The sequence below is a fragment of the Rhinolophus hipposideros genome, assembly GCF_964194185.1.
Source record: "Rhinolophus hipposideros genome assembly, chromosome: 15".
Taxonomy (NCBI): Eukaryota; Metazoa; Chordata; class Mammalia; order Chiroptera; family Rhinolophidae; genus Rhinolophus; species Rhinolophus hipposideros.
This window is the reverse complement of record NC_138061.1, coordinates 4,095,138-4,108,889: the sequence shown is the minus strand read 5'-3', so window position 1 is coordinate 4,108,889 and position 13,752 is coordinate 4,095,138. Positions and strand designations below refer to the sequence as shown.

General features: G+C 44.5%; 1 protein-coding gene across 2 annotated transcripts in view; it reads left to right on the top strand.

The window, feature by feature from the left end:
* The window catches only part of DOCK1 (dedicator of cytokinesis 1), a 453,094-nt gene that overhangs the window by 391,119 nt on the left and 48,223 nt on the right, over nt 1–13,752 (top strand). For both annotated transcript variants that reach the window (XM_081074113.1, XM_081074112.1), the window contains exons 34-38: nt 1,091–1,176; nt 1,357–1,513; nt 6,996–7,036; nt 8,290–8,380; nt 11,166–11,285. In XM_081074113.1, coding sequence (XP_080930239.1) covers nt 1,091–1,176; nt 1,357–1,513; nt 6,996–7,036; nt 8,290–8,380; nt 11,166–11,285 — 495 coding nt within the window. The remainder of the gene's footprint in view (nt 1–1,090; nt 1,177–1,356; nt 1,514–6,995; nt 7,037–8,289; nt 8,381–11,165; nt 11,286–13,752) is intronic.

Sequence of the window (13,752 nt, the reverse complement as noted above, 5' to 3'; positions counted from 1 at the left end):
GGATCCTAAGAGGAGTGCGGGACCTGGGATTGTTGCCTGGGAAAGCAGGGCCTCAGCATATAATTTAAAGGGACCCCAGCAACGTTTGCCTACATGCCATGGTGTGCTTGCTTTCTAAGCCCTGGAACTCAGCTATTGTTTCCTTTGGTTCTTCCTTCACATGTTGTCTTCCAGCTCTGTGTGGATGACTCCATCTCTATGGTAACTAAGTCTCTCCCAGGCCCTTATTCCTACCTGGCCCGAGGCAATGTGTGACCTCAGGTCCCCCTACCACAGGGAAGTCACCTGGCCAGAATACCAGTAGAGGTGGCTTTGAATTTTGTCAGGGATGGGAGACTGGGCAGTGAAGATGGGGACACATACACATCATTATCAAGGTAGTTATTTTCAGATCAGCCACTGTCAAAATATTTTGTAGATTTGGACCTCTCAGAATTTGGTGTTTTCCCGAAAGCATGCACCCAAGAGATAGTCACTTCTGACGATTCTTTCCCAATGGGAAGCTCTGGAAGTCCAGTAAGAAGTTTTGGGGAGTTCAAAGAAAGCCTGGTATGGACCTTCTTGAAGTGTCTGTTGCTCTGTCTCTAGAGACTGCCTCTCTTGTTTCATACACTATTTTTTCAACCAGAGATGTTTCACTACGATCCATGAAGGAACAGCAGTGAAGTGGCCCCTTGGATGTTTTCAGATTACGGAGAACTGTTTGCCGGGAAGTGAAACATCGTCTGTTCATTTCCAGGACCCAACAAGCTGTCTTAGATGTTACTTGTTCATAGAGATGAAGTTTGAGATTTTTTTTCATGTTGCTTCTTGATTTTTTTTGCCCTCGGGTTCCCTTGTGGTTCTTACTTACTCCTGCTATCAAAATACACATGTTTAGGCTCCATTAACCACAGAAGGAAATGGAAGATTCCGGGTCATCAGCAGTCCCCAAGGGCCAGGGGACAACAACTCTTAAATGCAATCAGGCTTGAAAGCCTCGGGTAGCTACCTGATGGTGATCTCGCTGGTTTGTGTGCTCTCGATGCTCCAGCCATAAAATGCAATGCCTGCCATGCTGATGACTTACGCTTCCTCTGTTTAATTATAGTTCGAAAATGAGATCATCACCAAGCTGGATCATGAAGTGGAAGGAGGCAGAGGAGACGAACAGTACAAAGTGTTATTTGATAAAATGTAAGTGTTGATTAACGGTGGGATTGATGTCAGAATAGAGACAGAGAGACTGTAATTAGACTACAATGAACTTTGTAGCCCAGCAGTAATTAAAATGTGTTAATAATGGGAAATATTTTAAATTGCCCCTCCGTCAGGTTTCTGAGTGTGATTAACAAGGTGTGTGTAATTATTTTTCAGCCTCCTGGAACACTGCAGGAAGCACAAATACCTCGCCAAAACGGGAGAAACTTTTGTAAAACTCGTCGTGCGCCTGATGGAAAGACTTCTAGATTATAGGACCATCATGCATGACGAGAACAAAGAAAACCGCATGAGCTGTACTGTCAACGTGCTGGTGAGTGAAAAGTTCATTAAATTTCCAACCTGCCAGTAAGCCAGAAACTGAACCAAGATGTTCAGAAACCTCATGACAGCTGGCCGCAGAGCTGCCCATGGCAGGATAGGCTTCCTTTCTTGTTTCCTTGTCTGTTGAAGGGAAGGAATAATGAAGAACCATTTGCAGATCGGCTGTAAATAAGTCTGCAAAATCATCTGTCCTCTGGGTGTTTGCTGTGGGTAAGACGGATGAGCCATCTCATTTTGTAAGCAGGGTAGTGCCCTCGTTGATTACAGGCCTAAAGTACTTCATTATTCAGAGACTGTAAACATGTCCAGTGGGTTGAATAGTGGCTACATCCTCATCCTCAGAACCTGTGATGTGACCTGATTTGAAAGAAAGGCATCTTGCAGATGTGATTAAGTTAAGGCTCTCAAGATGAGGTCATCCTGGGTCACCCAGGTGGTCCCTAAGTCCAATGACAAGTGTCTTTAGAAGAGGAGAAGGCATAGACACAGAGGAGAAGTCCACGGGAAGATGGAGGCCGAGATTGGGGTGATGTTGCCACAAGCAAAGGGACCCCTGGGATCACTAGAAGCTGGAAGAAACAAAGTATTGTCTCCAGGAGACTTTGGAGGAAATGTGCCCTCTTGACACCTTGATTTTAGACTATGGCCTTCAGAATTGTGAAAGAATTCATATCTTTTATTCTAAGCCACCAAGCTGGTGACAAATTGTTATGGCAGCCATAAGAAATGAGTGTATGGCCACACGAAGAGCAGATGGCTCGGGTAAACTTGGCTTCTGCCTTCCTCGGACCCCCACACACCTGCTGTCACTGACGTGGCCAGTTCTGCGGACACGCTCTTCCCGGCGTAGATGTGAGGCATCTGGAAGTGCTTTGGGGAAGCCGTATGACAAGCTCAGCTGCAGGGAGTGGCCGGCAAACCTCTGGGCCCCTAGGACTCCATGTCTGGCTTCAGGCTCTCTGCATTTTTCTCCTCCTCCTCCGCTGCTCCCAGAAGGAGCCAGAAGAGCAGACTCCTGGCCCTGGGAGGGGTGTCTTCAACACCCCTGCCTGCCCCACGGCAGGAAAGCAAGAAAACACTACCAGTAGAGTAAGTTCTACAGGTACTTATTTCCCTTCTCCACATTTCCCATGTCACCCCCGGTCATTATATCACACGCAAATCCTGGACTTCTTTGCCCAACTTCAGGCACTTGGAGCTCGTGGAAATGGACTTTTGTGCCAGGATGAATATGACACATCATTTATCCATTAGAAAATCACCAGAGATGTTTGGATTGGAAAGATAAAGGGGAATATTTTCACCTTCCATCCACTTTCGTGTCAACGCAGATCTGACCTTTGCCATGGGGAACTTGCAGATGACAGCTCAGGGGCCATCTCCGCCTTGGCCTTCTGTGGCTGGGTGGCCTGTTTTGGCTAATAATAAACATTTTTCTATAACACATTTTCTTTTTCTTAAAACTCTAAGTGTGGGGGACTTCCGGTTTCTGGTTCACTGTAAAAGGGACTTTAGAAGTTGGTACTCCCATCCTCACGACATGGAGAAAACTGGCACGCTGAAAGTCAACAACTCTTCTGACAGCCATCTTCTGGGGGCCACAGGGAAAACTGCTGTCCCCAAAATCAGCAAGACCAGATGGTACAGAGAATCCCAGCTTACCAGAGCAGATGCCCAAAGCAGAACCACTGCTGGAGCCAGCACTGGTGTCTTTTTACCTGGAACATTGTGTCCACTTTCAACATAAAATTACAAAGCACCTCAAGGCCAAAACACACAGTTTGAAGAGATTGAGCCAGCAACAGAGCCAGATTCAGATGCGGCAGAGGTTTTACAATTATCAGACTGGAGATTTCAAACAACTGTGATAAATGCGCTGACGGTGATAATGGAAGAAGAAGACATTATGCAAGGACAGTAATATAAGCGGAAATTCGGAAACCTTAGGAAAGATTCAGAAACGAACGCGAGAAATTCAAAACACTCAGAGTGAAGAATGTCTTTGGTCTCATCCATAGACTGGACGTGGCCCCAGAAGTTATCCGGGAAACATTTAAATATGTCTGCATGTACATCATACGGGCCTTGGGCAACGGGAGGAATTACTGACTGCTGGCTTCTATCCCTGAGAAGTGGCCACTGAGTTTGTGTGTACACTCACCTGTAGACTGGCTGCGTAGCGTAGCAGTGAGCTGTGCCGCAGGAAGGGGCCTTGATCGTTTCCACAGGAGGGAGCCTGGCCCTTGCGTCCTTGCGTTCCCACATTCTTGCCTCTGTCCAAAGTCATTTGCTTCCATGATGCCACTATGGCCAGCATGAAACAGAAATCAGGATTTTTCTGTGGAGAGAAACGGAAACCTTTTCAACAGCATTCCCTACTATGGACATGTTTCTCTAGTGCTCCCTCTGATCTTTCGGAGGATCCGAGAGGCTGATTTGTGTCCAGAAGGAAAAAGTATATTGCTATGTTGATTAGCTTTCCAACTTTGATGACTGAGACTACTGTTTGTCTTAACAAGAGATGCCATGCTCCCCGGGCACGACACCTAGTGGAGACATGGTGCTGTGCTCTGAACGTGGCCTTGTAGCAGAGCCAGAATCAGTGTCAGAAAACCAGGTCTGGGAATGACACCTGCCACCACGGTTTCTGACGCTGACATGTGTTTCTGTCTCACATGGAGCCTCACGTGGTGCCTGCATATTGTTACTGCCATCCGCACTAGCTAGGTTTTGACTACGAAGCACACCCAGGGTCCCTGAGGTTATCCGACACTATCTTCCTTCAACTCGGGGCATCCCGGATCATCCAATGAGGAGTTGGGGGTGCTGTTCTTAACCTTTTCCTGGGGATGATCAGATGGGTCCTAACCTGTCACGGGTCTTCCATTTAACAAATAAAACAGGTCTATGAGTTAAAGAGAAACAGGAAAACTGCATTTTTATAGATAGCTATTCTGTCGTAATATTCACGGCCCAGCTCACATTGAGTCAGAAATAAAAATACAAATACATTTTTAATCTCCTGCGCCACTTTCACCCTTTCCCTTGGTACTTCTTTAGTGAAACAAATAGAGTTTCATAGAGACGACTACGTACATTCATCGCTAGATGGATATAGATGTATAAACGTGTTAGGAGTATACAGAATGTGCTCAGTTTATCACTAAGCAGAAATCCCCTTGAAATCCGAACATTAAGAAATAAAATAAAGAACATCGAATGTATGGAGGCCCTTTAAGCCCATTGCTAAATTTCCTTTAGAACCAGTGCTGTTGTTTTTTAAAAAAATGGAGTCACTGGAACATTCTAAGTAATGTGGTTCATTAATGTCCCACTCTTCCTTGCACTTAAAAAACAAATTGAAATTAAAAAATAGGAGACCTGAGGGGTCACTGAGACCTGCAGCCTAGTCCCCTAAACGTGCTCCTGCAAACACGTGGGCACCGACATTGGGTCATGGTCCCCACCAGACAAAATGCACATTTGTAATTAAGTAGAATTTCATTTGTCACCGGAGAGTCATGCAATCTTTAATTCCCGGTCAATAATTTTGTTGTGTGTCACCTAGTTCTTCTATGCAACCATCAACCTATCCATCTCTACGACGGGTAGACTCACTGTTATTTTATAGACAGAAGTTACTCTCTTCATGGCCCCTGTACAAGGCTAATTGCAGTGGTTCCAACTAGAATTCTCAAATTCTTAGTGTCTGTTTTAGTCATGAAGGAGTACAAAACTGAAAGGTCATGTATGTGTTCTGAAAGATCAGTGCTTACTGGTGGGTTGGAGCTGGGGACCTGGCCCCAGTGGGGTTGCTGGAGAGCTGCCAAGCTTTGCACCCGGCACAGATGTCGCCCCTGGTGTGGGGGGGGCTTGAGCAAGAGGACTGTGGGGGTTGGGATGCCGCCTGCAGAGCCCAGAAGTGGAGCCCAGAGCACCGTGAACTTCAACGTAGAAACACAGAGGTTTGATGTAGAAATTAGGGTTTGAGATGAGTGTCCTCAGTTCTAGAGAGCTTCTGAAGTTCTGGGAAGGGAACAGAACTCAATACAGGCAGGGAATAGAAAACATTTCTGTATTTCGGAGAGAGGAATGAATTGAAGGGTGCATGATATCCCCGTTGTGAAATTGTAAAGGGAATGATCAAAAGCTTAGGAAAGGATTAAAAATATGAGAGCAAAAGAGGATGGTGTGGAATTGCAGCTTGTAAACACTGGCAAGGCCGAGTTGGAAGTGAAGGAAGCAGATTCTTTCTTACCTGGAAATATTCTCATTACCCAGCCGCAGCGTATGAACCAGAGGACAGTAAAATCTCAGATGCAGCAAAATGTGAAAATCTTGGTGCATCTTCTAAACGTACCCCCTCTGCCTTTCTATGGTTGCTTCTTGTTTCTTCTCAGAAAGGTCAATTGGAGAAGCAATGCCTTTTTTTTTTTTTGCTAATGAAAGTGAACAGGCTATTTCCTCTTACTGGATAATTGCGTGCCTCTGAAATGGTCATAGTCACTAGTTATCTCAGGTACATAGCGGTCAGGTGCTAAATTTTACCCTCAAAACAGCTATGGTGTTCCCATGCCTCAGGCTTTGCTAGGTGACTAGTCTGTACCTTTCTGTTTCCTCAGGTACGATCAAGATTTTAGAGTAGTTACAGAGGCGTTCACATGAAGAAATATAAGTTTGACAGAAAAGTTGATGCTCACCCTGAAACTACTCTACAATATGTTGAAATAACCCATTGTTTATACTCTGCTAAGTAACCTTTCTCCATCGGTGCTTGTACATAAGGTGGCTTTTTGTGAGTGGCAACCAGTTTTCTTACTGTGTTTTGGAAGGTCGGTGGTTCTAGAACAGCGCTGTCCGATAGAAACGCCTGTGATGATGGAAGTGCCCTCTGCTGTACCTCTCAGTACCACAGCACTCAAAGTGTGGACGAGGGAGGCCGTGAATTTGTAACTTTCTTTAGTTTTAATTAAATTTACTCAATAGTTGAATGCACGTGGCTACTGTGTTGAACAGACCGAGCTGGAGTACCACAGCGCCTCCTTCTGGCTCTTGGATGGGGCTGAGCCCAGCCTGCTTTCAACCATGTGATGAAGCTTATTCCCAAATTTGGGATCTTTCCTTTTTTTCCTTTTTCACTTCTAATGAGAATACAGTGGTTAAGAGTGGTCAAGATGTCCTATCTCAAGATGTCCTATACTTTGTTTTAACTGTGGGCAGGTGACTATCAAATGACAGAAGAGGACTTTAGCCATCACGGTGTTTAGAGTGTAGTCCCTGCCCTCCTCCCCCCAAAAAACAGTACAGGACAATGTCAGATGGTTTTGCATTTTAGGTGAATTTATGGTTCTAATTCAAAGGGTTCTAATGGTTCTAATTCATGGGTTAAAAAAAACCTATGAATTTTTAATGTGCATGTCACACCTTTAATGGAATAGGTTTCTTAACAGTGTTGTGGTTTTATTTTTCAGAATTTCTACAAAGAAATTGAAAGAGAAGAAATGTATATAAGGTATGTGGGCATCATGCTTGTCTGTACCTTCTACACGTCTATCGTACTTGCTGTTTATCAAGTCCACACTAAGAAATGTTTCAGTCACAGGGGTTATCCTGTAGGAAATTGAGAAGCCTAGAGGTTGAATTTGATGGAGTGTCCAGGTGTATTCTGAGACTTTGTGCAGTGTGACCATGCAGATGTGGAGACTTGGGGGCGTAAAGGGGGGGTCATACTTAGCCAGCTCAGACGCAAAGCCACGTCTGAGTACTTCATAGGGGTTTTGCATCTTTTCACCAACTTATATGACCCTTTTGAGGAAAGGTACCGCCACAAAATTTAATGTTTCACAGGAAGCCACGTGATCAAATGAGAAATCTAGATTGAACTTTATCAGAAATAGGCACTGTGAAATTTTTTCAGTCTATTCTTACATTACCTGACCCCATGGTCTCATGGTCTGTGTTGCCTGCTAGAGTTTTGTCCATCACTTCTCCAGAGGGAGGGATATGATTGAACCCCTCTCCTTGGTCCCTATTGGGGGCCAGTGTCAAATATTTAGCAAGATCACCACGTAGAAGACCAGAACAAGAATATGATCCGTGTGACATTAGTGTTTAATGATGGGTTTATTACACCGAGCATGATGCTCTAACTTTTGATTTCTAAGATTTTTTTTTTAACTTTCTCCTTTTAAAAACAAAAAAAAATACCATATGAATATAATAAACTTTGGGGAAAACAATCAAGCATTTTTTATCCAAAAAATGTAGGGTGCTTTACATTGAAAAGCAATCTTTATCTCTTTATGGCAGAAAAATTCTTTGGACCACATTCACTGTGATCATTGGAACTCTTTATTTTTATGGATTTGTATTTTTACAGATTTTTTTTGGGGGGGGAATATTTGGATTCAATAGTAATCTAAGAAATCACTATCAAACATTGTGTAATCTCATTTCAAATGTATGAAGAAAATCCTGGAAAAGATGGGAAGGAGTGAGAAATCTTGAAGTACAATTGTACCTTCTTGTGACAGCTTCGGTTTTGTTCTGAAAAGAGGATTTACATTATGTATATATGTAATATTACTCTTGTTGGTTTGTCTTCATGCTTTGTGCCCCAAGTCTTCGAGGCATTATGAATTGTGAACACTATAAAAAGAAAGCATGGATCTGATTTACTGCTGAAAGTAGAATTTAGCTTTTGCTATCTGCAACACAAATTATTTGGTGACATTTTAAGAATGTACCTGTATTTTCTCGTCTCAGGTATTTGTACAAACTGTGTGACCTGCACAAAGAGTGTGATAACTATACCGAAGCCGCTTACACTTTGCTGCTCCATGCAAAGCTTCTGAAGGTAATAAAAATTACCATCCACTTTTATGATTCTGTTGTTATGGATTCTAAGACTATTTAAAACCTTATTTTTTATGACAAATTTTAGTAAACCTGTAACATAAGATTTTATGGATGTCGACATTTTAAATGCAGTGACATAAACAAAGATATTTAGGAAGTACTTTGATGATAGATTTGGCCCTATTGAGTGTCGATTTAACAAGATGTCGTAGCAAGTTGTCAGTTGTATGGTAAACACCCATCCCTGGGCTGTCAGCTAGCAGTGATGGAGATTCTGCAATTCCTTATCATGCCAACAAGGTTCAGTAATGGTGGGGAAAGATCTCAGGAAGAAATATCTGGGGTGAAACAGCTAAGAGACAGGATGAGACGTACCGCTAATTATCTCAGCAGAGAGTGTAGGAACCAGATCGTGATGTGGGCATAACCACACAGCCTCTCGTTTGATATTTTAAAATTTTAGCAAGCATTAGATCATCTTTCTAATTCTAGCCTTGTGAAAACTAGAAAAATTATAAACTGGATAAACAAGAACAGTTTTGAAAACTAAAATTTAGTTGTGTGGGATTCTTCATTCGAGGAATCCCATCTCCCGTCTCAGGTCAGCCCCCCAAACACCGAAAGCTGAATGAGAGTAAACTAGATAAGATGACGTGAAAATGGGCATTAAGAAGGCCACTGGGTGATAACAGGCAGTAAGGAGCACACTGTGTTAGGCAAGAATCTTCTAGCCTTTGGCCCAATCCTGAAATCTCCAGTAGCTTCTGTGACACAACTGTACAGGGGCAGCTCTGGACACATTAAAGTGTGGAGATTTACCTTTTAAAACCAGAGGGCCTGTTGCAAAGAAAACTCCAGGGGCCTCAGGCAGGGCTCCGTCTGGATGCCCAATAATCATCAGAAGGCCGCCTTTGACTTTGCACCATCTAAAGATCTTCCAGGAGGGTCACTTATGAAGCTAGAGATTGGAGTTCGTGCGTTGACACCAGCCGTCCCTCTATCAATTCTAATAGCCTTCATGTGTGAGAAACCCGAATTTCAGTAACAGTGCATTTTTGCAAATATGAATAAATCTCTTTTAATCAGGGAAATTAAAATAAGGTTGACACACCGCTGGTTCAGTTGCTCTGTCCCTCATAGTATATGAACTTTTATGTGTGAATGGAATATATATATAACGTGTGTAATGATCATTTGTCTAATCATTAGACTTATTGAGCACAGATGGAATCATCAAAACTGCATGAGGGTGTGTTTCACAGCCCAAATCAACGGACACCATTGCACTGTCTTTCCCACTGGGTTCTGAATTTTCCAGTTAAATGGTGGATCCCACATAGCCTCTCTCCATATCTTTTACGTGATTACATTTTGCAATTTCTCCTAAATAGGTTTTGATACTGCAGTAAATGTGAATTCATGCTGGTTAATCAACACATTAAAGGAACATTATTTGTATTGTTATGAAAATTCTTCTTCAATATAACAATGACAAATGCATTCTTGGTCTTTAACTAAAAATCCTCAAATGGAATCTTCTTTTTTGGTTAAGGACATTTTGTCAAAAAACAAGGACAATAAAAGCATTAGCCGGTAGCCCAGCAGTCAAGTTCTTTATCTCAGTGTTTCAGTGGAAGGTATTGAAGCTTTTTGCCTCCCTATTCAATTTTTTTAGCGATTTTAAAATCCAGAAAAGTCATTTGACATCTGAATTTTCTTAGTCTTATTTATTCAGTATAGTTACATTTCAGAATCCTCTAAAGTTTTACTTTTATCCCCCAGAAAACTAGCAAGCTAGCCACATTGTGAAAACTGCGCAATTAATGAGTTTATAACTTCTAGTTGTGGTCAGGAAAATCAAATCTAATTTTAAGGTGAAACAATTTGCAGACCGCATAAAGGTGTCTCATTCTTACCTGACATCCCAGTGTGCAGTTTGCCTCCCACCCTTCAATGTCTGTGACATTTTTTGCAGTGTTTTATTTATCGTTACACTCTAATTTGTATAGCCCTGTCTCTGTGTCAGGCATTTGACTCATCCTTGACCTAGTTCCTTCCACGTAGTACGTCCTCACCTAACACTGAAGCTTATAGAACCACATACTTAATGCCATTCATTTGGTGAGCCTGAGTACAGGAGTTTACATGTCAAATGAGCTTACCTTCATTCACCGTGGCATGTGTTCCCCGCTCGCTGAGACCACTGTGCACCCTTCCTTCTTACCATAAATAAGCCCACTGACACCTCCACAAACACTGGCCGAGCCCTGCCTCTGAGCCACGCAGTGTGCCTGGGCAAAAGGTACAAAGATACCTGCTCACTGTCTGTAAGGAGCGGGATTGACTGTGAAGTCCCTTTCCTTGTGACTTGGAAGCAGGGTCCGTGCGCCCTCTTTACTGTTGATCGATTGCAATGCTGAAAAGCACAGGCCCAAGGCCAGCTCGCTGGATGCCCCAGTGACACAGCCACACATCACTGCGTTCGTAATTCATCCCACGGGTTACATGACATTATCAGCAAGCTGACAGTTCTGTGCTTTGCTGAACCTGCTGGGTTTCTCTTCTGTAGGAATCTAGACCCAGTTTTGCCTCCCTCTTGCCCTTCATTCCTCTCAGGGTCTCTGCACAGAGGTCCCATTTCCAGGCCCAACTGCCTGATGACAGCAGCCCTAGGTGTGCCCAGAATCAGGGCCACGTGTACACACTAAAAGTAGAGCTCACGGTGCCTTCTGACCCGGCGGTTAGCAAATGGTAGCATTACTCATGCTTTGCTTTTGCCACAGTGGTCGGAGGACGTGTGTGCGGCCCACCTCACCCAACGGGATGGGTACCAGGCAACAACGCAGGGACAGCTGAAGGAGCAACTCTATCAGGAAATCATCCACTACTTCGACAAAGGCAAGGTAAAAAAAAAAAAAAAAAGAAAAAAGAAAACAAGCAATTGTTCCTCCGTCTTCCTCTTTACATGCACCTTCCTGCAGCGTGATAAATGTTCTTTAACATTTGATATCTGTGGAACCAGAAATTTGTTACAGGTTGTCTCTTGGAAGGTTTTATGCATGGCCCTTCAGCTGGTACTTCTAAGTAGAAGTCTTCAAATAAAAAAACAATCGCCCTTTCCTAGGTGCTCTGCTGAAAGTGAGGACTGTAGAACATAAGTATTTGTATGGTTGCCACAGAGAACTAAGTCTGGAACCCTGATTTGGGGGAGTTTGGGGGTACTTTGAGCTAAAGTATTTCTTTGACGTTCACATTTTTCTATAGTCACCGAAAAACTAATTTTATGGTGAGGCCAACATTGCTCCATCTTGGTGGCTTCTAGAAAAATTGGCTCACACAAAATTATTTGTTCCGTTGACGTCGATTAGAAGGAAACCTGCCATCACTTCCAGTACAGGATCTCATCACTGGAGTTTGTGCTATCCAGAGAAGCAGAAACTATTAAACACAGGAGCTCCTTCAGCTTCCAAAGTTTTCAAAATCTGCCAACAAAGTGACTTCCGAGCTCCTTCTGTGCTTCATCAGGATTCATCTCAGTTTCCTGCTTTCTTTTCTTCACTTTGTGAAAAGCAACCAGAGAATTCCCTGAAGGTCCCTGTATGAGTTCCTGGTGCTGCTGTTACAAAGTAGCACCACCTGGGTGGCTTTCAACAGCAGAAGTGTCCTGGGGGCTGGGCGCCTGGCCTTGCCATGTTGGCAGGGCCATGCTCTCGCCAAGAGAAGATGGGGCAGGTAGGACCGCATCTGCTCTGTGCCTTTCCCTTCGTGTCCGCTGCCAATCCTTGGCATCCCGTCATGGGCAGACATATCGCTCCAGTCCTTCCATCCATCATCACAGGACACACTCCCGGTGAGGGTGTCTTGTGTCCAGATTCCCCTCTTCTAAGGACACCAGTCGTTGGGCCCACTCAGCCAGTATGGCTCCTCTTAACTTGACCCCATCCAAAGTCCCTATTTGCATAAAGTCACATTCACTGATACCATGGGTGAGGACTTCACGTTTGGGGGGCAAGAGGTGGGGGGGTTGGTCACAGTTCTACCCAAAACAGCACCAATATCAGGAAAGGATGATGGCTGCCCCTGTAGCTGTTGACATAAACCAACCCCTATCGGAAAGCTAATGTGTGTCTTACTCAATCCCTACTGTCCTTGACACAGGACAGAAATCAAAAGATTTAAAAGAGCATGTGGATTGGCCGGAGGCCACTTGGAAATAGGATCAGAAATGTTCTGTGGATGACACCTGGCCCTGCATTGGAACAGGATGTATTTCTTCATAAAAAGAAGATGCTTTCATGATTAAGGCCAGTGACTAAGCGTCTATTAGCGTAGCCAAGGGAATCCTGGTTCTCAGCAATCTGCTAAAGAAATGGAGCTGATTCAGTCATTCCTTCCTCCTATGGCTTCCTGGCTTATTGTGTTCTAGCCAACAAGCATCAGGCTGTAGAGTGGGCAGAGCGGGAGGTGGGGACCCCGGGAGGCCCGGGAAGGATGAGGGCAAGAGTTCATCATGGCTGAAGGAATGTGTGCCTTCTCTGACACCCATTCTGGGCTCTCCTTGTTGCAAGACATCCTCTGACCGTGTGTGGCCAGAAAAAATGGCTCTAGAGCCAGCTCATCCGGTGGCATCCCTTCCTGGTGAGCTCGCAGTCTCCCTGCTCTCCCACTCCCCTTCCCAGGGGCCCCACACCCATCCCTGCCATCCCTCTGGGTCCTAAAAGTGGTCGTGGGATCTGCTTGAATCACTTCAAAGATGCCTAAACGTCAGGGGACCCCACGTCCTCTACAGCCTTCACACCTGGCAGGTGAGGCACTTGATAGGAGGGCTCTACCCTACGTATCTGTCCCCTCTTCACCCAGGACATCGTGCCTTTTTCTGGGCGTGCTCCTTGATCCTGACCACTGGGACTTCCCATGGCCATCCCGAGATGTGGTGTGGCCCTTCTCACCTACAGTCTCCACATGTGGCATCCTTCCCACCTGCTCCGCACGTTTGCATGCTCTCTCTACCTGGGAGCCTGTCCTGTCTCCACCCCTGTTGCCCCCTCATCCAGGGAGAATGCCCCTCTGTGCCCCTGCTTGGGACTATTCATATGGCTCCTGTATCCCCTCTTCATTGAAGGCGCACTTCAATGAAAAATGAATCAAAATGACAGTGTTGACAGTGGGGGATGCTGTGTGGGTGGGGGGCAGGGGAATGTGGGACCTCTCCGTGCCTTCCACACAGTTTAGCTGTGTACCTAAAATTGCTCTGTAATGTAAAGTTTATTTCAAAAGAATGACTGAGTGCCCAGTCTGTGGACACAGAAGCACTAGACACTGCCTGCTCTGACCTCAAGCAGGTCCCCCGGGGATCTTGTTAAAATGCAG